The sequence below is a fragment of the Erythrolamprus reginae genome, unplaced genomic scaffold (assembly GCF_031021105.1).
Source record: "Erythrolamprus reginae isolate rEryReg1 unplaced genomic scaffold, rEryReg1.hap1 H_5, whole genome shotgun sequence".
Taxonomy (NCBI): Eukaryota; Metazoa; Chordata; class Lepidosauria; order Squamata; family Dipsadidae; genus Erythrolamprus; species Erythrolamprus reginae.
In genome coordinates this window covers 735,486-760,465 of record NW_027248506.1, presented here as the reverse complement: position 1 = coordinate 760,465, position 24,980 = coordinate 735,486, and the positions used below count along the sequence as shown (strand labels likewise).

General features: G+C 43.2%; 1 protein-coding gene across 1 annotated transcript; it reads left to right on the top strand.

Annotated features, from left to right (window-relative positions):
- Nucleotides 1–744: 744 nt before the first annotated feature.
- LOC139155726 (G protein-regulated inducer of neurite outgrowth 3-like) lies at nucleotides 745–23,161 on the top strand. The gene is made up of 2 exons (XM_070730993.1): nucleotides 745–936; nucleotides 20,523–23,161. Exon 2 carries the CDS (start codon nucleotides 20,617–20,619, stop codon nucleotides 22,897–22,899), a length of 2,283 nt encoding a protein of 760 aa, XP_070587094.1. The 5' UTR covers nucleotides 745–936; nucleotides 20,523–20,616; the 3' UTR covers nucleotides 22,900–23,161.
- The last annotated feature ends 1,819 nt before the right edge of the window (nucleotides 23,162–24,980 follow it).

The following is a 24,980-nucleotide window of genomic DNA, read 5'->3' as shown; positions in this document are numbered from 1 at the left end:
TATTCTATTCTATTAATATTGTTTCCTGGTTGTTTATTTGTACCCATTGACAATCATTAAGTGTTTTTTACCTCATGATTCTTGACAAATGTATCTTTTTTCTTTTATGTACACTGAGAGCATCTGCACCAAGACAAATTCCTTGTGTGTCCAGTCACACTTGGCCAATAAAATTCTATTCTATTCTATTAATATTGTTTCACGGTTGTTGCTTATTTGTACCCATTGACAATCATTAAGTGTTTTTTACCTCATGATTCTTGACAAATGTATCTTTTTCTTTTAAGTACCGTAGGTTGAGAACATTTGCACCAAAGACCAATTCCTTGTGTGTCCAGTCACACTTGGCCAATAAAATTCTATGCTATTCTATACTATTCTTTTCTTCGCTTAGAAACGTCGGGCTCGCTTTGTGGCTGACTAAGGCGAGGACTACCTGTACTTTAAGGCGCCAAAAAAGGACGAACAACCGAGCCGGAGTTGTTTGCCCCCACACACATACACACCGACGAGGAGGGAAGGCTTGGCGGGGCCCGACGTCAGCTCCACCTCTCTGGCGCGGCGGCTGAGGGGCCGCTCCGCCGCCTCCTTCGGTGCCTCCCCGACCTCCTCACAAACACGGCGTGGCCTCTGAGGCGCCGCTCCCTCCAAAGGAAGGCCGGGCGGGCGCGGAGCAGCAAGCCGGTGGCAGGGAAGCGCCGCCTCCCTCTGCCCGACGCGACGAGGAGACCCAGCGCGGGTTCCGACGAGCCCTTTCCCGCCTTTGGAAGCCCCTGCACTCCCGAGCGTCGCCCGGGTGGCTGCGGGGCAAGGAGCTCGTCTGAGCGGATCCTTCGCTTTCTCCGCAAGGTCAACCCGCCTGGACGTCTGCGCTGCTGCGGCGGCGGCTGAGGAAAAAAGAGGCTGCAGCCGGTTCTTTCCCGCCCGCTATAAAAGGTGAGGAAGAACGCGGCTTGCAAAAGCGGAGCGAGGCTGCTTGTTCCGCCGGCGGAGATTTGGGCAGCTCGCCCTCCTCTCAAAGGGAGAAGCCGGTTTCCCGCCATAGGATGGGGTGGGTGGGTGGGTGGCTGAGGCGACGGTTTTTTCCACCCTCGCTCTCCCTTCTGGGGAATTCCTGGCTTTTTTACTCCGGGGAATTTCCCAGAAAGGTGTTTTATTTTCCCCCGTGGAGTCTATCCCGGGCTGGGTGGGGTGGGCTAGTCAGCGTTTCCCAACCTTGGCCACTTGAAGATATTTGGACTTCAACTCCCAGAATTCCCCAGCCAGCGAATGCCCTGTCTCCATAGCGAATGCTGGCTGGGGAATTCTGGGAGTTGAAGTCCAGATATCTTCAAGTGGCCAAGGTTGGGGAACACTGGGCTAGCTGATCTCGGCGGTCCCCTTCCCCGCGCGTGAGAGAGAAGCCCTTGGGGCCGCCATGCCTCTGAGGTACTTTAGGGGCGGCGGGAGGAGAAAAGCTACAGGTCGGAGAGGCGAGCGAAATTTGTTTGGTTTTGGCCGTTTTTATTCTGCTCAGTGGTTACAACGACCCTTCAATGAGTAAATAAATCCTTGGCGGGCTCAGATCAAAGGAAACACATTTCCTCCCAGGGTGCATTTTGCAAAGAAATTCTGGGTTGGGTTCTCTCCAGCAGTGCTTCCCAACCTTGGCCACTTGAAGGTATTTGGACTTCAACTCCCAGAATTCCCCAGCCAGCGAATGCCTTGTCTCCATAGCGAATGCTGGCTGGGGAATTCTGGGAGTTGAAGTCCGAATACCTTCAAGTTGGCCAAGGTTGGGAAACACTGCTCTACAGGTTTCACACCTTGTTTTAAGCCTGGTGTTTCCATGGCATGTGGGATGGTGGAGAAAGTAAGTGTCTGTGTATGTGTGTTTGTGTAACATGGCTAGCTGATGAGAGGAAACAACCTTGAAATAGATCTAAACACACACATACATACACACACACACACGCCTCTTCGACCCTCCAAGGGCCATTTCCAAGGCAGTTAAATTTTTATAGCCAATAAACTATATTCTATAGCTGCAACATATTTTTGCTGATAATAAAAAGGTTTAAATCCCAATAAGGGTATGGCTAGCCGATGAGAGCAAAATAGCTTGAAATAAATCTATACTAGTTTCCTTTTCATTATCAGCAAAAATATGTTTGTATGTCATAAGTGTGTGTGTATATATAACACACACACACATACACATATATTTACTTTCTCCACCATCCCATATATATGTGTGTGTGTATATATATGCTTGTATGTATATAAAAATACACACACACACACACATATATTTACTTTCTCCACCATCCCATATATATGTGTGTGTGTATATGCATGTATGTATATGCATGTATATATATATATGTATGTATGTGTGTATATATATGTGTGTGTGTGTGTGTGTATATATAATTTTAAAATTTCAGCTAAAAACATTTGATACATACATATATATGTGTGTGTGTGTGTGTGTCACATGTTTTTGCTTAATTTGAATTTGAATTTTGCTGAATTTGAAAATTAAATTCGATAAATATATATATGTGTGTGTGTGTGTGCGTGTGTGTTTGAATAGGGTTTCCTTTATCTTTCCTCTCTTACTTTATACAGGGATCCAATCCCAAATACCACGTTGTCCTGTTGTCCTGGTTAAAAATTGGCTTCCAACCCGTATCCCTACCTCTCCTCCCCCCAATATGTGATGCCTTTTGGAATTATTCCCCCTCCCCTCCCCATACACAAACACACACTTCTCCAGAGACGGAATTTAATTTATTGGTCTTACATGCTTCCCAATCCCATGGGACTCAATTGAAGGACACTAAGGATGCTAAGATTTCTTGGGGGGTGGGGGGCAAGAAAAGAAGGAATGGAACTGAAGCTGGGGGGCCTGGCACATGGACAAACTTTTTTTATTTACTTGCAATGATTAGATTAGATTTAGATTTATTGGATTTATATGCCGCCCCTCTCCGCAAACTCGGGGCGGCTCACAACAATGGTAAAAACAATACATAATAGCAAATCCAACACCCACCAATCCAATTACAATTTTAAGCTAAAAAATTCATAAGAAACAACCCCAGAATATTAAAAAAACAAGCACACAATCAATCTAACTCCAAAACAACATGGGCAAGGGGGAGATGTCTCAGTTTCCCCATGCCTGACGGCAGAGGTGGGTTTTAAGGAGTTTGTGAAAGGCAAGGAGGGTGGGGGCAATCTTAATCTCAGGGGGGAGCTGGTTCCAGAGGGTCGGAGCCGCCACAGAGAAGGCTCTTCCCCTGGGTCCCGCCAGACGACATTGTTTAGTCGACGGGACCCGGAGAAGGCCAGATGAATTATCCCGAAAGTGTAAAACCTCTGGTATTTTGTATTTTGCCCCTCGTGCAAGTTGAGCAACACATCGCCCATCATCCCAGCCGCCTAACCCATGGAGGGTGTCTTCAAGACAGCAGCCTGAACGTGCATGGCTAGCCTAAAACAGCAGGAGAGAAAGGAGGCAGGTGCTGTTCTGAAAGGAAGGAAATTGAGGCTTGTGGCCTGGGCGTCGATTTTTGCCCATTCATAAATGCAATTCGCACAAGAACAGATGTGGTTACTCCCCAGTGATGCTGTTGTGAGAGGAATGACTCAGGCTTCGTTGTGAGAATGCAGCCTTTCCACGTAGGTCCTTCGCTGAAACGGTCCCCAGCTTCCCCAGGCGTCCAAACTCCAGACCAACACTCCTCGGTCACTCAGTTTGGGAGAACGGTGCATTTAATTTCCCCCTTTTATCTCTGCCACATCTCCCTCCCTGTTTTATAAAATAGGGTTTAAACATATCGACTTCCCTCTTCCTGTTTCTAAGGAGTGGTTTGTCTATATATAACAGCAATCCGCGCACGATCGCGGTGTAAAGGTACTCTGAGAAAACAGTGAAACCTTGAGTTTTTATTTTATTCTTTGTCCAATATACAATACATATGGAAGAGAATAGCCATTAAGTAATATATATAAAGATAGAAAGTAAAAAAGAAGAGAAGTAGATGGGAGGGAGAGAATATATACGATATAAGAGATAGGGAGAGAATATATATGATATATTTCTTTAATAGGGGAGGGAAGTTAAAAGAACAAGAAAAAATCCAAAGGCACCAATTGCCAATATTTTCTGAAAGAATAATAGCAGATCCGGTTGGAGCTTTTGACCAATGGAAAACATCTGCTTCACAATCAACTAGGGAATTTTCCCTTATTAAAAACAACCCTTTGACATGAATGGAATTAGGTGTAAATGATGTAGATTTTTGCTGCAGTGTGATTAGCTTTCGGGTGTGGGGGGGGGGTTCGTTGGCCCCCCCCTTCTCGTTTTATTTTTGCCATCCGGTAGAGAAGAGTCATCACCATGGCAACACAACTGTCACAGCTTCCAAAGGCTGCCCCAGCACAGGTGATGGGAACATAAGCAACGGCCACAGAAAAACAAAACACAGGCTTGTGGCTTTCTTCGTTAACTCTCACGTTGATGTTTCAGGTCCCTGGTTGAGTAGCTGGGGAACACACAGGAAAAGGGCGAGCAAGAAATATTTGCATTTTTAATAACAAAAATTACTATCCTATGTATTAGAAACATAGAAGACTGACGGCAGAAAAAGACCTCATGGTCCATCTAGTCTGCCCTTATACTATTTCCTGTATTTTATCTTAGGATGGATATATGTTTATCCCAGGCAGGTTTAAATTCAGTTCCTGTGGATTTATCAATCACGTCTGCTGGAAGTTTGTTCCAAGGATCTACTACTCTTTCAGTGAAATAATATTTTCTAACGTTGCTTCTGATCTTTCCCCCAACTCACCTCAGATTGTGTCCCCTTGTTCTTGTGTTCACTTTCCTATTAAAAACACTTCCCTCCTGGACCTTATTTAACCCTTTAACATATTTAAATGTTTCAATCATGTCCCCCCCTTTTCCTTCTGTCCTCCAGACTATACAGATGAAGTCTTTCCTGAGGCGTTTTATGCTTAAGACCTTCCACCATTCTTGTAGCCTGTCTTTGGACCCATTCAATTTTGTCAATATCTTTTTGTAGGTGAGGTCTCCAGAACTGAACACAGTATTCCAAATGTGGTCTCACCAGCGCTCTATATAAGGGGATCACAATCTCCCTCTTCCTGCTTGTTATACCTCTAGCTATGCAGCCAAGCATCCTACTTGCTTTCCCTACCGCCCGACCACACTGTTCACCCATTTGGAGACTGTCAGAAATCACTGCCCCTAAATCCTTCTCTTCTGACGTTTTTGCTAACACAGAACTGCCAATGCAATACTCAGATTGAGGATTCCTTTTCCCCAAGTGCATTATTTTACATTAGTGATATTGTCCGTGTTGACTCATATATCTTTTTTATTTTTATTTTATTTTATTTATTTATTAGATTTGTATGCCGCCCCTCTCCGGAGACTCAGGGCAGCTAACAGCAATAATAAGACAGCGTATAACAATAATCCAATACTAAAAACAATTTAAAACCCATTATAATAAAAAAACCAATCATTTATTATTTATTTATTATTTGGATTTGTATGCCGCCCCTCTCCGAAGACTCGGGGCGGCATACAATCATACATACAGACATACCATGCATAAAATTGTAAAGGCCTAGGGGGAAAGGGTATCTCAGTTCCCCCATGCCTGGCGGCAGAGGTGGGTTTTAAGCAGCTTACGAAAGGCAAGGAGGGTGGGGGCAATTCTAATCTCTGGGGGGAGTTGGTCCCAGAGGCCCGGGGCCGCCACAGAGAAGGCTCTTCCCCTGGGTCCCGCCAAGCGACATTGTTTAGTTGACGGGACCCGGAGAAGACCCACTCTGTGGGACCTAACTGGTCGCTGGGATTCGTGCAGCAGAAGGCGGTCCCTGAGATAATCTGGTCCGGTGCCATGAAGGGCTTTGTAGGTCATAACCAACACTTAATGCCTTGGTAAGGCCACAAATGGAACACTGCATTCAGTTTTGGTCACCATGATGCAAAAAGGAGGTTGAGACTCTAGAAAGAGTGCAGAGAAGAGCAACCAAGATGATTAGAAGACTGGAGGCTTAAACATATGAAGAGCAGTTGCGAGAACTGGGCATGGCTAGTTTGATGAAAAGAAGAACCAGGGGAGACATGAGAGCAGTGTTCCAATATCTCAGGGGTTGCCACAAAGAAGAAGGAGTCAACCTATTCTCCAAAGCACCTGAGGGTAGAACAAGAAGCAATGGGTGGAAACTAAACAAGGAGTGACGTAACTTAGAACTAAGGAGGAATTTCCTGACAGTCAGAAAAATTAATCAGTGGAACAGCTGGCCTCCAGAGGTTGTGACTTCTTCCTTCGGCAGCGACTGTCCTCCTCCTCTTCTTCCTCCTCCTCCTCCTCCTCCCACCCAAATTCCAAACTTTAATTTCTTTCCCAATGGGTTTGCACGCATTATTTGCTTTTACATTGATTCCTATGGGAAAAATTGCTTCTACTTAAGAACGTTTCTACTTAAGAACCTGGTCACGGAATGAATTAAGTTCTTCAGTAGAGGTACCGCTGTACCTGAATTTTAATCACATGATCCTGGGAAAGCTGCAAAGGTCATAGCTGGGAAAAACGGTCATATTAAGTCACTTTGCAACTTTGAACAGTCACTAAGCCAGCTGTTGTAAGTTGAGGACTGTATATGTTGGTACCTGTATATATGTTGGTACCATAGATGGAGATTTTGAGTCTTCTGCTGAAGTTGGCCATGGATAAGTTAATAAGCAACATTTTATAACAGCAGTTTACCTAAATAGGTTATGTGTGTAACTGCCTGATGATAATAAGGCCTGGATGTTTATCTATCCCATAAGATAAGACTCCAGGCACTCCCAATCTGAAAATCCTGGAGAGGGGCTGAACTTAAATTCTCCTGTGTGCAAATGCCGTATTTTGCACTTCTTTCTAAATTAGTGACAGTGTGCTAATCAATGCTTCGCTTTTTTGTACTTCAAAGCCACAATGCAGAGGGCCAGTATAAAAACAGACCACAACCACAATGGTGAAAATATCCCAAAGTCTTTTTTAAAACACAACCTTAGCAGTTTGTTTCTTTATTACTCAATTTCCATACCCAAATGACTCCGAACAGCTCACAATGAATCAAAGCAATACTTAGAGGCAAAGGAAGAATAAATCAGATTCAGAAAAACAAAAAAAGAGCCAAAAAAATATTGAGTCTAGCAATCCCAAAACACCCCACCATCAACCAACGTCTAATGAAAGGGGGTGTCAATCATCCAAAGAAGGTTTGAGGGGTATTCAGGATGCCAATTTTCATTTCATTTCATTTTATTGGATTTGTATGCCGCCCCTCTCCGTAGACTCGGGGCGGCTAACAACAGTGGTAAAAACAACATGCGACAATCCAATACTAAAGTAGCTAAAAACCCTTATTTTAAAACCAATCATACATACAAACGTACCATACATAAATTGTAGAAGCCTAGGGGGAAAGAATATCTCAGTTCCCCCATGCCTGACGACAGAGGTGGATTTTAAGAAGCTTACGAAAGGCAAGAAGGGTGGGGGCTATTCTAATCTCTGGGGGGAGTTGGTTCCAGAGGGCCGGGGCTGCCACAGAGAAGGCTCTTCCCCTGGGTCCCGCCAAATGACATTGTTTAGTTGACGGGACCTGGAGAAGGCCCACTTGAGGGCAGGCACTGTAACCAAGAAGACCCATTTCCTGGCTCCTTATGGATGCCATTCTTTAACCAAAAGGATGCAAAGCATGTCAAACCTGTCAGTTAAAATCAATTGGGCAGACACCTTGGAAGATAGACAGAACTCAAGTATCTAGGCTTTCGATTCCTGCATCTAACTAGACTTACAATCCTAGGCTTTGGAAGCTTAGAACTATATCTCTTTAAACACGACCTAAGCACAGCCCATAAAATCATCTGCTACAACGTCCTTCCTGTTTCCTCCCAGGAGATTCCTCGAGAGGCCCCACGAAGGCTTCTCCCCGCCTTTTCCAGCCCTGTCTCATTCCTAGAGAGGCCCCACAGAGGCTTCTCCCCACCTTTTCTAGCCCTGTTTCCTCCCAGGAGATTCCTAGAGAGGCCCCGCAGAGGCTTTTCCCCACCTTTTCCAGCTTGAGTTTGTAAGTGGAAAATGGTTCTTGAGAAGAGGCAAAAAAATCTTGAACACCCAGTTCTTATCTAGAAAAGTTCGTAAGTAGAGGCGTTCTTAGGCAGAGGCACCATTGTGCGTAAAAAGACGTCAAACATTGCATGTTTAAAAGTGTCATTATATTTAAATCTTGCCATTGTTGTTATTATTATTATTTGCAATTCAAAATAGCATATCAAATGTTCCTATTTTTCTCACACCGACGCCAGGTTTCCAACTGTTTTTCATCCCTAGGGAAGGATTAGAATCCATGGCCTCCCAGTTTTTGATCAGTACCTTAAGCACCAATCTGCCCTCCAGTTGTTATACTGTGCAATAAATGAAAATGTGTGTATTAACCCCCACTGCCTAGAAATTGGTGCTACGAAGGGCACTAAAGTTAGGGAGAAGTCTGTTTCGAGTAGTTTATCAGCCGATTAAACAATGGGCAGTCAGGTGAAATCATAGTAAGTGTGAATAGATTGATATATTCCCAATCTATTTTTGTGGACTTTGAACTCTGCTGGTATTTTGCTGAAACAAAGATGTGTGAAGACTGGTATTGTAACTGTGGATATTTAGTTACTTATTAGATGTGTAAAAATCCTTACATTAACGTTAGTAGCTTTGGGAAGGTAAGCAAAAAATATGTGTGGGTGTGTGGATGTGTTCACACACATGCACACCGCAGTTTCTTTTTTTTTTTGCATTTTTATTATTTTTTTCTCCACAATAAAAACATGCTTATAACATCATATACCTTCAATACAGCTCAAACATATATCTTCCTTTCAAATACAGTTTCATAAACAAACTCACATATCCATAATTTGATCTTTGGTATATATTGCTTAACTTATTTTACCTCCTTTTCTAATTTCGTCATCCAGATAATCAAATTATCTTCCCATTGACTTTACTGCTAATGTTCCCTTCGCCTATTAAGTAATATATCTCTAGCTTCTTAAATCCAAGCCGCAGTGGTGCTTCCTACTTATCTTTATTTATTTTCCTAATAACTAAAAACCCTTGTCTCTTAAAAAATCCATTTTCTTATACGTAATATTCAGCAACAAATAAGTTTCTAAAATATCAGGCATTTACAGTAGGGGCTCTCCCTCTGACCTTCCTGCCAATCAGCTTAAAGCTCTGTTGGGAAAATTGGCGCTGGAATTATGGTTGGGGGTCACCACAACATGAGGAACCGTATTAAGGGGTTGTGGGTTTAGAAAGGTTGAGAACAGCATTTCGTAAGCAATTTACAAAATCAGCCTATTGCCCCCGACAATCTGGTTCCTCATTTCACTGACCTCAGAAGGATGGAAGGCTGAGCCAACCTTCTGCCAGTCAGGATCGAACTAATGGCAGTGAGTAGAGTCAGCCTGCAGTACCGGATTCTAACCACTGCACCACCATGGCTCTACTGTTTCTCAGCTGAAACAAAGTCAGCCAGGTATTATTGTATGTCAAACATGTTCCTTTAAAAAGTAGCTTTCCAGCTGAGAAATACACTTCAATATAGTTCCAATTTATTTTTCCATCTAGGTACAGTAGTATTTACAGTAGCCTTCTCTGTGGCGGCCCCTGCCCTCTGGAATCAACTCCCCCCAGAGATCAGAATTGCCCCCACCCTCCTCGCCTTTCGTAAGCTCTTTAAAACCCACCTCTGCCGTCAGGCATGTCGGAATTGAGACATTCTTTCCCCCTAGGCCTTTACAATTTATGCATGGTATGTTTGTTTGTATGGATGTTTAGCTTTATAATAAGGGTTTTTTAGTTGTTTTAGTATTGGATTTATATGATGTTTTTTATTACTGTTGTTAGCCGCCCCGAGTCTACAGAAAGGGGCGGCATGCAAATCCAATAAATAAATAAATAAATAAATCTGTGATCTAGAATACTTTGGCCAAGGTGCTCCACTTCTCAAGGGCATATATTTTATTTTATTTATTTTATTTATTTATTTTGTCCAATACACAATGAGGGTTTTAGTGAGTATATATCTATATACACATAGTAAAATACATGATAAAGGTTATAGAGGAGATACTCATAGTAAAATATATCTAAGAAATAATAGAAAAGAAGGTATAGTAATAGAATATATAGGAATAGAATATATAGAATATATAGAATATAGTAACAGAATATATATATATATATATATACATACATACATACATACATACATACATACATATACACATACACATACATACATACATACATACATACATATATATATATATATATATACACATATATATATAGGAATAGAGTATATCATGAAAGAATAGAAGAAGAGATATAGGATATATAGGAGAGTAATAGGACAGGGGACGGAAGGCACTCTAGTGCACTTGTACTCGCCCCTTACTGACCTCTTAGGAATCTGGATAGGTCAACCGTGGATAATCTAAGGGTAAAGTGTTGGGGGTTTGGGGATGACACTATGGAGTCCGGTAATGAGTTCCACGCTTCAACAACTCTGTTACTGAAGTCATATTTTTTACAGTCAAGTTTGGAGTGGTTAATATTAAGTTTAAATCTGTTGTGTGCTCTTGTGTTGTTGTGGTTGAAGCTGAAGTAGTCGCCGACAGAATTCCATATTTTAATTACTACAAGGTTGACAAGGTTGGGTGATTTGGGAGTAGAAAGTTAATTAGTGGAGCACTGCCTCAATCTAAGATAGGAAGCATTAAGAAGTATAATAATAAGATGGAATGGAAATATTGCAGTTTGGGTCTTTGGAGGACACTATGTTTTTTCCATGCAATACTTCTAGGCTGGTTGAACAAACCAAGTTTTTAAAGGAATTATAAAGCAGATGTCACTGACATCTCACTCTGCCTTTGGCAACAGGTGGTTAATGCTCAATTTTGCAGTGCTGTTAAACGTGTAGTATACCTGAAGCTAAATATGTTGTTGATCTCTCCAAATCTCTCGTATTTATATTAACCTGGATTATAACCTATCCTTTTAAATTAAGATGAGAAGAATTAAGCACGCTACCTTGATATTATTCAATTTATATTGTTTCTGCCTATTACAGATCTCAAAAATCAAAACACATTTGGCTTCTCCAGTACATCTGTACAGTATTTGATTTCTTTTCTGCAAAGTTATCCAGAGAAGAATCAACTTCAAGCATCAACAATTAGTCATTTGTCTGAGGATAAAATCAGGGACTGCAGTAAACCTGGTTTCTAAATTAATAGTTTTTAAAGAAGGTGCTATTTGTGTGTTATCATATTGTATTATTTTATTTTTTATTTTTAAAAAACCAGAAACCCCCCTAATCATTTTGGTTATATCTCCCTCTCTCCCATTTCGTTTTATTAGCAAGGGTAATAAAGTGGGTTGAGGTTCCGCTGGAAGAAGTTGTCCCATTCAATCATAGCTGAACGGCTTTCTTTTCAGGCGGAGAATATATTGGTGTTTTTCTTAGCAAAGGTAAAAAACAGACTCCAGAAACTAGTTGACCAGAACTAAGAAATGGACAAGGCCAAGACAAAAGCCTAATTGGATTGAATTCACAGTTCAGCTCTCTTTAATTAAGTATAATTTAATTAAATGCAATTAGTTCTCATTTACTTAATTGCTATGCACATCTCTCAGGACTTAAAAATGATAAGTTGGGAGCAATCTTTGGAGTGGCCCCAGGAGCTGTACCTGAGGCGCTAGGATGCTATTTACACCTTGAGTAATTGGGGGTTTCCCCTTGTATTAAACGCTGGCTAATTGTATCAATTATACATACCTTATTATAGAGCTTATCTGTGAAACTCCATATACTTATATAGGCTTATTTACTTGTCGACACACAATCCCTAATATTTTTAATTTCAGAGGCACCAACAGGTAAAAACAAGGCTGTATATCTACCATGTAACCAAAAATATATATATTTATCTGGGACTTCACCTTTGCTGTGCAACACACACACACACATTCTGCCCCAAAGCACACCTTCTTTAAGAGGAGACCCACAGGTGTGCTAAGGGCACCAAAACTTCCTCCGAAGCATCCTTTTTAAAAAAAAAATCAGATGTCAGCAGCTGCAAAACCCCTAGTATTGGGTGAGACCAGGACAAAAAACAAAATCTGATTTAATTTCACTTGACTCTATAATTAAAGTATTTATTCTCTAAAATATTCTCACCTTCCGTCTTGTTGAAAATTACTATTTAATGATAACAGTGGGAGATCTCTGGAGCCACACACGAGATTGCTGACTTCTATAAGTGCAGGTCTTACTTTAAATAGGGCAGCAGAAAATGTGATGTAGGGAAGGATAAGGAGACAACAGATGAGACCTTTAACATGACTTTGCTTTGAATACAGATGGCATCGACTTAATAGAACCAAGAATTACAGTGGTCTCTCTACTTACGAATTTAATTTGTTCCGTGACCAGGTTCTTAAGTAGAAAAGTTTGTAAGAAGAAGCCATTTCCCCCATAGGAATCAATGTAAAAGCAAATAATGTGTGTGATTGGGGAAACCAGAGGGAGGGTGGAGGCCCTGTTTCCTCCCAGGAGATTCCTAGAGAGGCCCCACAGAGGCTTCTCCCTGCCTTTTCCTCCCAAGAGATTCCTACAGGCCCCACGGAGGCTTTTCCCTGCCTTTTCCAGCCCTGTTTCCTCCCAGGAGATTCCTAGAGAGGCCCCACAGAGGCTTCTCCCCGCCTTTTCCAGCCCTGTTTCCTCCCAGGAGATTCCTAGAGAGGCCCCACGGAGGCTTCTCCCCACCTTTTCTGGCCCTATTTCCTCCCAGGAGATTCCTAGAGAGGCCCCACAGAGGCTTCTCCCCACCTTTTCCAGCCCTGTTTCCTCCCAGGAAATTCCTAGAGAGGCCCCACGGAGGCTTCTCCATGCCTTTTCCGGTTACACTTTTGGAGGCTCGGGTTTGTAAGTGGAAAATGGTTCTTGAGAAGAGGCAAAAAAACCGTTGAACAACTGGTTCTTATCTAGAAAAATGACATTGAGCTGGCCACACCCATGCCCACCCCTAGCCCCCCTCCGAGGTCAAAGACATCCCTGATGCGGCCCTCAATGAAATCGAGATTGACACCCCTGAATTAAAGTGTTAAACACGCTATTCTTCACTATGGATGCTGAAGAAAACTAACGTACACGAAAATGGAGGACGATGCGTAAAACACCTCTTATTAATTTCTCAGCCACTCAGTCTCAAACAAGCTGGATGGTTGGTGCTCCTGCCACAATTTGGAGATAATCATTCAGTGATGATGATACAAGCTAATAACGATTAGAAATGTGCTTTCATATTCACAGCAGCTGTTACGAAGCAGTTTTTATTTTTACTGTTGTTGCAGTAAAAGGATTAGAGATTAGAACTGCCCCCACCCTCCTCGCCTTTCGTAAAACTCCTTAAAACCCACCTCTGCCGTCAAGCTTGGGGGAATTGAGACATCTCCCCTGGGCCTATACAGTTTATGCATGGTATGGTTGTGTGTATGTTTGCTTTTAATAATGGGGGTTTTATAGTGTTTTTTTTAATTATTAGGTTTGTTGTACATTGTTTTATTGTTGCTGTGAGCCGCCCCGACTCTACGGAGAGGGGCGGCATACAAATCTAATAAATAAATAAATAACATTTCTTTTTATGGGGAAAATAAAAGAGGGGAAAACCCAGAAGCTGTTTCCTTCCTCCCCTTTGCCCCATACTCATTTTGCTTCCTCTGTTGTGAAACATTCAGACATGCAAACAGCACCTCATGCTGCTTATTAAGAGCTGCAAGCTGGATTTGAAATGGGGCATGTGAAACACTCTGCAATTTCATTGGACTCGTTTGCAGAACCTGTCCATGCAAGGGCAGGGTTGCTCTAAAACAGGGGTATCAAACTTAAGGTCTGCCCCATGGGGTGCCCCTAATTTCCTCCCGGGAGATTCCTAGAGAGGCCCCACGGAGGCTTCTCCCTCCCTTTTCCGGCCCTGTTTCCTCCCGGGAGATTCCTAGAGAGGCCCCACGGAGGCTTCTCCCTCCCTTTTCCGGCCCTGTTTCCTCCCGGGAGATTCCTAGAGAGGCCCCATCGAGGCTTCTCCCTGCCTTTTCCGGCCTTGTTTCCTCCCGGGAGATTCCTAGAGAGACCCCATCGAGGCTTCTCCCTGCCTTTTCCGGCCCTGTTTCCTCCCGGGAGATTCCTAGAGAGACCCCATCGAGGCTTCTCCCTGCCTTTTCCGGCCTTGTTTCCTCCCGGGAGATTCCTAGAGAGACCCCATCGAGGCTTCTCCCTGCCTTTTCCAGCCCTGTTTCCTCCTGGGAGATTCCTAGAGAGGCCCCACGGAGGCTTCTCCCTGCCTTTTCGGCCCCTGTTTCCTCCCGGGAGACTCCTAGAGAGGCCCCACGGAGGCTTCTCCCTGCCTTTTCCAGCCCTGTTTCCTCCTGGGAGATTCCTAGAGAGGCCCCACGGAGGCTTCTCCCTGCCTTTCCCGGTTACAGTTTCGGAGGGTCGGGTTTGTAAGTGAAAAATGGTTCTTGAGAAGAGGCAAAAAAATCTTGAACACCCTGTTCTTATCTAGAAAAGTTCGTAAGTAGAGGCGTTCTTAGGTAGAGGTACCACTGTTCTACGTATTTATCTACTCAACTTTTAGTTGCTTTCGAACTGCTAGGCTCGCAGGAGTTGAGGCACAACATTTTAACTATTGAGCCATTTTGCCACCCCTGTGATACTGAATATTAAGTCCAAAACAAATAAACTACACTTTATATTAAATATGAATAAGGCTCGTGCATTCAGAACTTGTAGTAAACAACCAAGCCTCTTAAATCAATGTCAAAAAGTGAATTAATTGTGGATCACTTTTGCCAGCTGTAAGCATAAGATTTATTATAAAGATATTTACTCAAGACCGCACGATACAGCTATGAGTATCTAATACACAGCTAAGTTGGAACAAATAATTAGGGGTTTGAGACTTAACATGGAATATAGACATTTCTCCAACTGTTAAATGTTATGGATGGTGAAACTGATATGGATTTTTCCCCTGTCCTTCAATTTCAAACAACCACAAAATACAATCTCCTTCAAAAACAGTTCACAAGAAAACTAAGAGCCAGGGTGGTGCAGTGGTTAGAGTGCAGCACTGCAGGCTACTTCAGCTAACTCCTAGCTGTAGTTCAGCAGTTCAAATCTCACCACCGGCTCAAGGTTGACTCAGCCTTCCATCAAATGAGGACCCAGATTGTTGGGGGCAAGAGGCTGACCCTGTAAACCGCTTAGAGAGGGCTGTAAAAGCACTATGAAGCGGTATATAATTCTAAATGCCATTGCTATATGATAATGTTACTAAAAATGAATCCAGGAATCAAACTGAAATTAAGGAAGGTTTTTATAAGTAACCTGTTATAATTGCCCAAAATTATTTTTAATATTTTTCATTTTTTTTGGATAATTGAACAGTGCGATTTTGTATCCAACAAGGGCTGCCTTTTCATTAATCTTCTAAATTTGTATAGTTTAAAAAATGGTGCAGATTAACTGATGGGTAACCATAGCTGAGTTTTTATGCAAACAATAAATTTCATGGTTTGACCAACAAATAGAGGCTGTCCTGGGATGGCTGGAATTATAGTAGATATGAGAACAAGTCTTTGCCTATAATTCTATTAGTTGCTTTGTACAGGTGTGGTTTGATTTAATTTCTCTGTTTACTTACTTGCAAGCTGTATCACTTCTCCTTTTACCACAAAAAGAAAAATAAATCTGGTGGTGGTGGTGTTGGATGACAGGGTTGAATTTTGGCAAGAAACATGATGTGTCTCACAGAAGAAATACTTGTACTTTGAACACAACCCAAAGATGAACAAATACAATGAACAATCATTTTTTTGAAACCTGGAGTCCAGGCTGTGTACGCATTGTCTATTAAGGCTTGATAAAATGAGAGTTAATGGGTTTTGGTAATGCTGTTTATCTTGATTATTAATTTCTGGTCAGGTGCCAGAACTGGATCAAAACAGGATTTTAAAATTCCAGCTGAATTACATTTGCTATTTCAGAGTGAATACACTGAGGATCTTGTCAAGTGGGGGCCTATTCCATGAGCATTGATAAGAAATCTTATTTATAGAAGTTGTCTGCCTACCATTTTAGGTATGCCTTTGTTTATATGGCAGTACAGTGATACCTGGTCTTACGAACTTAATTGGTTCCGGGACGAGGTTTGTAAGGTGAAAAGTTTGTAAGACGAAACAATGTTTCCCATAGGAATCAATGGAAAAGCGATTAATGTGTGCAAGCCCAAAACTCACCTTTTTTGCCAGCCAAAGCACCCGTTTTTGCGCTGCTGGGATTCCCCTGAGGCTCCCCTCCATGGGAAACCCCACCTCCGGACTTCCATGTTTTTGTGATGCTGCAGAGAAATCCCAGCAGGGGAATCCCAGCAGTGCCAAAACGGGCACTTCACTGGCAACGAAAGTCCAGAGGTGGGGTTTCCCAGCGAGGGGAGCCTCAGCGAAATTGCAGCATCGCAAAAACATGGAAGTCCTCGAAACCCCACCTCCGGACTTCCGTTGCCAGCAAAGCACCCATTTTTGCGCAGCTGGGATTCCCCTGCAGCATCGCAAAAACACGGAAGTCCGGAGGTGGTGTTTCCCATGGAGGGGAGCCTCAGGGGAATCCCAGCAGCGCAAAAATGGGCATTTCGCTGGCAACAGAAGTCCAGAGGCGGGGCATCCCAGTAGTGGCGGCTTGTGTTGGTAAGGCGAAAATAGTTTGGAAGAAGAGGCAAAAAAATCTTAAACCCCAGGTTTGTATCTCGAAAACTTCGTATGACGAGGGGTTTGTAAGATGAGGTATCACTGTACGTCCTTTTTTTTAATAGTTTCAACCAGTATTGAGTTTTTACCCGGCCGGGAGGGGGGCAACCCCCATTTGGAACCAGGCCATGGAAGTGATGGGCAAAGATGCGTGAAGCCATATTTCTGAAAGCGGAATGTGTGCAAAACCATTCCCACCACCGTCACCTCCACCATTTTGCCAAGCAGGATGGTGATCTCTGGTTTAGGACATAAATTACATCCAGCATCTGGAAGGTTAATTTATGGGCAAACATTGTGTACAAAGCAAGTGATTACTGTCAGCTTGTGTATTTTGTCTGTGAAGACAATATTGCTAAGGACTGAAAGGAGAAGTGGTCTGTAGTATTTAAATATACACTGCTCAGAAAAATAAAGGGAACACTTAAACGACACAATATAACTCCAAGTAAATCAAACTTCTGTGAAATCAAACTGTCCACTTAGGAAGCAGCACTGATTGACCATCAATTTCACCTGCTGTTGTTCACATTCAACTTTGTACAGAACAAAGGATTCGATGAGAATATTTCATTCATTCACATCTATGATGTGTTATTTGAATGTTCCCTTAATTTCTTTTTTAAGCAGTATATAATGGTATGCCCATGTTACACCAACACTCCACAGTCTGCATTGGTTGCTGATCAATTTCCGGTCACAATTCAACGTGTTGGTTATGACCTATAAAGCCCTTCATGGCATCGGACCAGAACATCTCCGGGACCGCCTTCTGCTGCACGAATCCCAGCGACCAGTTAGGTCCCACAGAGTTGGCCTTCTCCGGGTCCCATCGACTAAGCGATGTGGTTTGGCAGGACCCAGGAGAAGAGCCTTCTCTGTGGCGGCCCCGGCCCTCTGGAACCAGCTCCCCCCAGATATCAGAGTTGCCCCCACCCTCCTTGCTTTTCGCAAGCTCCTTAAAACCCACCTCTGTCGTCAGGCATGGAGGAATTGAGACCTTCCCTTCCCCTAGGCTTATAGAATTTATACATGGTATGCTTGTATGTATGAGTGGTTCTTTAAATTGGGGTTTTTTAGATTGTTTTTAGTATTAGATTTGTTTACATTGTCTTTTTATACTGTTGTTAGCCGCCCCGAGTCTTCGGAGAGGGGCGGCATACAAATCTAATAAATGAATGAATGAATGAATGAATGAATGAATGAATGAATAAATAATGCAGACATTTCCATTACTTAGGCAAGAACCTTCTTGAGCTGCTATCATTCAATGTATACACCTTTATTTTACTTGTATTATGCTTTTAAGCTTAATAAACTTAAAAGCAAACCCCTGACTTTATTTCAGCCAAACTATGGTGTTTTAAACATTCCTTTCATATCTCCTGCTCTTAGAATGCCAGTGTACAATTTCACCGACAACTGTTTTTAATCGATAGCTGCTTTCATGTAATGAGAAAATTAAGCGTTGCATATTGGGTATACTATTGATTGACCTGCTTTCGATCTGGCTCCCAAACCCATAGAATATTCTGCTTTATTACTGTGAGAGCTACCAAATTGATAAATGAAGTCTTAGAGGGAATTTAATTTTTTTGTTTGTTTCTTTCAACATGACATAGCTCTACATACCAGTTTTAATAACACCATGTGTGGTCCTGGAGCTCCAGCTGTTTATATATTTAAGACCAGCTGAGTCTTGGGAAGTAAATAATTACAGTAATCCCTTTCTTCAGCCCTAAGGGGCTAGTCATTAGAAGAAACAGAAATTGCCCAAGATTGCAGGTAATGTTTTTGAAACATGTCAAATGTCCATGAAAAATTGCCCCCTTTCCCCCCTCTAATTGCTGCTTTGTAAAGGTGGGCAAGATATAGAAGTTCCATGAAACGAAGCTGGAAAACCTTAGTTATCAGGCATGTGCACAGAGTCAATATAGAAACATAGAAGACTGACAGCAGAAAAAGACCTCCTGGTCCACCTAGTCTGCCCTTATACTTTTTCCTGTATTTTATCTTACAATGGATATATGTTTATCCCAGGCATGTTTAAATTCAGTTACTGTGGATTTACCAACCACGTCTGCTGGAAGTTTGTTCCAAGTATCTACTACTCTTTCAGTCAAATAATATTTTCTCCCATTGCTTTTGATCTTCCCCCCAACTAACTTCAGATTGTGTCCCCTTGTTCTTGTGTTCACTTTCCTATTAAAAACACTTCCCTCCTGAACCTTATTTAACCCTTTGACATATTTAAATGTTTCGATCATGTCCCCCCTTTTCCTTCTGTCCTCCAGACTATACAGATGGAGTTCATGAAGTCTTTCCTGATACGTTTTATGCTTAAGACCTTCCACCATTCTTGTAGCCCGTCTTTGGACCCCTTCAATTTTGTCAATATCTTTTTGTAGGTGAGGTCTCCAGAACTGGACACAGGATTCCAAATGTGGTCTCACCAGCGCTCTATATAGCGGGATCATAATCTCCCTCTTCCTGCTTGTTATACCTCTAGCTATGCAGCCAAGCATCCTACTTGCTTTCCCTACCGCCCGACCACACTGTTCACCCATTTGGAGACTGTCAGAAATCACAACCCCTACATCCTTCTCTTCTGAAGTTTTTGCTAACACAGAACTGCCAATGCAATACTCAGATTGAGGATTCAATACTCAGATTGAGGTCAAGATGGCAGCCCCATTGATGTGATTGAAACAAGCATTCATAAAAACAGAGCTTTAATCTCATCATTGTGTGTCCCTTCTCCTCACAGAGTCAGGGCAGCTTACAAGAATAAAATATAACAAAATAGTACAACAATACTATTTTATTTTACTGTTTTATCTTTGTTATATTTTTCAGGGAAGACTTTTTACACTTTATTTGGACTTTTAAGAATGGACAGGGTTGTATAAAATTACTAAAAAATTTTAGATGAGAATAAGAGCCTCCATTGAGTGAGTAATAAGAAAAGAAAAATGAATATATGATTGATTCTAAGCACTGTTGTTGTGTTTATGACTATTTATTGTTTTATGGTGGAGAAAATTTTGACGGCAGAGGTGAGTTTTAAGCAGCTTACGAAAGGCAAGGAAGGTGGGGGCAATGCTAATCTTTGGGGGGAGTTGGTTCCAGAGGGCCAGGGTCGCCACAGAGAAGGCTCTTTCCCTGGGTCCCGCCAAGCAACATTCTTTAGTGGACGGGACCCGGAGAAGACCCACTCTGTGGGACCTATCTGGTTGCTGGTATTCGTGCGGCAGAAGGAGGTCCCTGAGATAATCTGGTCCGGTGCCATGAAGGGCTTTATAGGTCATAACCAACACTTTGAATTACAACCGGAAACTGATCGGCAACCAATGCAGACTGCGGAGTGTTGGTGTAACATGGGCATATTTGGGAAAGCCCATGATTGCTCTCGCAGCTGCATTCTGCATTATATATTGTTTTTATCATTGCTGTAAGCCGCCCTGAGTCTACGGAGAGGGGCGGCAAACAAATCTAATAAATAAATGAATGAATGAATGAATGAATGAATGAATGAATAAATAAATAATGTGCTCTATGTCTTTTTTTCCTTTCTTTCAACAGATCGATGCATCTTTCCAGGCTGAGCGTATCTTAGAAAGAATTTGTAACTGCCGCCGCACGCATTCGCCTCGAATTTGCACCGTGTCACGTTTCCATGGGGACCGTACAAGATCCACTGAGATCTACTAAGCTTTCGCTGGTCACCGCTGAGGAATCTCCTAAACACCTATGCAGGCAAGCGATCAGAGAAAGCAACGGTAATGGGTTTCCTTTTGCTGCCAAGGAGAAGCCCTCCGGGGGATGCGTGTTGGAAGTGAACTCCGGCAGAGAAGCCAGCGTTCCCAACAGGGGCCGGCATTGTGAGTATGACACCAAGCATCCAAACCCTACTTCTCCTGGGTCCTCCAGCTCTGCCAAAGAAGGCAGCATGGCAGAACCAGTAAGCTGTGCTAAGCAGGAGGGCTCCAGAGCCAAGGCCCAAACCCCAGCACCTGAAGACCACGTTTCACCACGTGGTGAAGTTACCCAAGAGGCAAACAAAAATATTCCAAGTGGCAGCGGACAACCGTGGAACGTAATTGATAAAGCAACCATACTTCCCGGAGGAGACCTTGACGTTGTGGAGAGCAAACCCAAGGATTATTCCACTCTTCCTTCCCCTCCTTCTTATCCTGATCTCCAGCAAGCAGCTCCCGCAGGGAAGGGCGATGTGTGTGAAGTTGTCGTCTCTGAAAACAGTCAAGTCTTGGTTTCCTCTGATGAGACGGGTGTCAGTCTGAAAGCTCCAGAATCAGTGGGTACAAAGAACGAAGCCTTCTGTCCGACGACTGCATCCGAAGGCAACCTTGGGAGCACTCCAGAGACACCGTGTAGCGCTAATGAGGAGCCCACAGCGAAAGTGGTAGCAAACCTGTCCAAATTCAGAGACACAGGTACGATGACAGTACAGCCTGAGAACAGATCTGTGAAGGCGGAGACGATAAGCAGGACGCATCAAGACGCCGAGGTCCAGGCTGTGGCTAGTGTGAAAAGCACGTCAGCTTCCACCAGCCCAAGCATCTTGACCGCATTCTTGAGAGAGAACGTGTCTGCTAAGGCAAAACAGGACCAAGACGAGTTGCACGTCATTTATATGGGAGCCAGAGGGAAAGAGCAGTCGGAAATAATTGGTGGCTTTGCAGCCACTGTCCAAACACCTCCGTCGGTTGGCATCACGCACCAGGGACATGTTCAGGTACCACCTACGGCAGAAAGGCCTCTGGGAAGTCCTGATGTCAGACTTCAGGAGAATCGCCCATCAAACATGCGCAATCCAGTTTGCGCAGCTGTGTTGGATAAGGTAGAAAAGGTGTCTTCCCTGGCACCTGGTAATTCTCAAGAAACTCTGGCCAAGAGGACAGAGGTACAAATGACAGACGTGGCTAAAATTTGCGATGCTCCGCAGCAATTGTCAGACAATGTGGTTTTGCAGAAAACAAGACCTGTTTACCAAATCATCGTCGGTTCTAGCAATCAGCCTATGTCTAACCAAGGCCCTGCAAACTTTGAAACCAAACTACCTCCATGTTCTTCAACCCCAGCCATCAACGGTAACTCTGATCCTTCCTCGTTCCAAAAAACCCCTCCCCAGTTGTGTCCCAGAACCTCGGAACAAGCCAAGGCTACAGATACTGAGAGGACGGAACAAGCCAAGGCTCTAGATACTGAGAGGATCCATCAGGAGAAACAGCTGCAGATCAAGACTCTGGATCACCTTGAGGCAGCTGTGCCCAGTTTCCCCATTGCTGTGACTCCAAAGAGAGAAGGGAAGGTCCACCTCATATCCGAGGAACAAAAGATCAATAGGACAAGGTCTCTTATTGGGTCCCAAACAACGATTGTCCCGTCTATAGCAGAAAGCAAGCAAGATATGGATCGTGAGGACACCAAGGCAGGAGCTTCGCTCAGTCAGAACCCAATATCTAAGTTGAGTAGAAGTTTGGGCTCTGCGATAGGACTCCAGAATGACAAAATCCAGAAAGGTCCCGTGCTGGGAGTACCAGCTGCTCCTGCTTCTTCGAGTCCTAGGCCTCGTTTCGGTGAAAAGAAGAAGGGGCCCAAGGCTTTCGCTCCCGAGGCCAAAGTCCCTCCGAAGCAATCCAAGCACGTGAGGGAGGTGGTTTGGGACGAGCAGGGCATGACATGGGAGGTTTACGGAGCGTCCCTGGACCCAGAATCTTTGGGGATTGCCATCCAGAACCACTTGCAGAGGCAGATCAGGGAGCACGAAAAACTGATCATGGCTCAAAGCCCCCAAGCCCGCAAATCGATATCTTCAGATACGTCTTCAAACAAAAAGTTGAAAGGGAGGCAACACAACGTTTTCCATTCCATGCTGCAGAATTTTCGACGCCCAAATTGTTGCGTTCGCCCTGCCGCTTCTTCTGTGCTGGACTGAGAAACGAATCCAGAAGCAAGGATGGGAATGTAACACGTCCGTTTGCGGTCATTTGTCGAAGGAACTCTGTGGATAGTTGAGATTCTAAGACACTGATAACAGGGTTGATGGGAGAGGAAATCATGACAGTATATTCCGTTCCCGCTGGTTAACATGCCTTCACCTGCCGTAATTTCTGCAAATGACACATGAAACATTCATATTCACACCAGGACTTCCCAGTCACTTGCCAAATAAAATAGAAGTAGCGTGTGAAGCACAATTCAGAATTGTCAGGTTACTTAAGTAACCCTCGGTAGCTTTAGATAAAAAGAGAGGGGTGACTAAATCTGAAATAGGTTTAGTTTTATTTATTTTATTTTCATGAGATAATGTAGCAAAACATTCCCAAACTGAGGAGCGGAGAATAGGAAGGTTGGGTTCAGGTAGAAAGGTTAGAAGGAACGGTGCTTTCTTAACTGTATAAACCTTTCAAAGTTGAGACTCTAACACACTAAATACACCTGGTGTCTACACATTAAATACACCTGGTGCCCAAACCCTTCTAGCTGAATTTTGCCCATTGAAGGTGCTTAGTCTCAAAAGGAAAAGTGCATAAATTTCCAACCGTCCTGATACTTCAAAGCCAGATTTTGTCTTAAGCATTTGGGACTTCCGTGTACTCATTGACATGCTGGTTTTTGTGGGTTTTTTTGTTTCGTTTTGTGCAGTTTTCTCCAATGATTCTCAGAGAATAGATGAATAGCTATACACACACACATAGATTGAGCTCCCATGAATCATTAGCACAACAGTTTTATATGGTAATGAAATTATTCTAATCATATAGTAACTATGGTTGGTATGGTAATATGGAAAAGAACGTGACTGTGGGCTGCTATTCATAACAGTTGTGCTGTATATAACCTCTAGCATTGAAGACAATTCCCCAGGGGTTTTTTTGTATTGTTTCTTCATAGAAGGCCAGGGCGAAAACACAAGGACTAGATAAGTTGCTTGTGTTTATGTTTATGTTATGTTTATTAGATTTGTATGCCGCCCCTCTCTGTAGACCTGGGGCAGCTCACGACACAATAAAAAACAGTTTATAACAAATCTAATAAATTTACAATTTAAAATATTTTTAAAAACCCATTATTAAACAGAGAGACACACAAGCATACCATACATAAATTGTATAGGCCCAGGGGAGATATTTCAGTTCCCCCATGCCTGACGACAAAGGTGGGTTTTAAGGAGTTTACGAAAGGCAAGGAGGGTAGGGGCAGTTCTAATCTCTGGGGGGAGCTGGTTCCAGAGAGTTGGGGCCGCCACAGAGAAGGCTCTTCCCCTGGGGCCCGCCAACTGACATTGTTTAGTTGACGGGACCCGGAGAAGGCCCACTCGGTGGGACCTAACCGGTCGCTGGGATTCGTGCGGCAGGAGGCGGTCTCGGAGATAATCTGGTCCGGTTCCATGAAGGGCTTTATAGGTCATAACCAACACTTTGAATTGTGACCGGAAATTGATCGGCAACCAATGCAGACTGCGGAGTGTTGGTGTAACATGGGCATACTTAGGGAAGCCCATGATTGCTCTCGCAGCTGCATTCTTCATGATCTGAAGTTTCCGAACACTTTTCAGAGGTAGCCCCATGTAGAGAGCGTTACAGTAGTCGAGCCTCGAGGTGATGAGGGCATGAGTGACTGTGAGCAATGACTCCCGATAGAGGTAGGGCCGCAACTGGTGCACCAGGCGAACCTGGGCAAACGTTGTGTTACCAGCAGAGCACAGATTCTTAAAGCTATAATCCTGTCATTTCTGTTCATTAATTCCACTTAAATTTGACTGTTTTTATGTGTGTCATAACTAAATAGATTTTTGAAAAATTGAGCCATTTTAATAAACTTCATGTAAATCAAGGTTATTCTTCAGGTGAACCAGGTGGGTTTTTTTTTTAGGATTCCTTTGTCAAGAAGCAATTGTCTGGAAGGGTTCTTGAAAGCAGCGGAGGGAAAATTTACACCCAGGAGCTAAAAATCTGGCTTGTTGTATTGTAATTTGAAAATTATGCACTGGCAAATTTATTAAAACTATTGAAG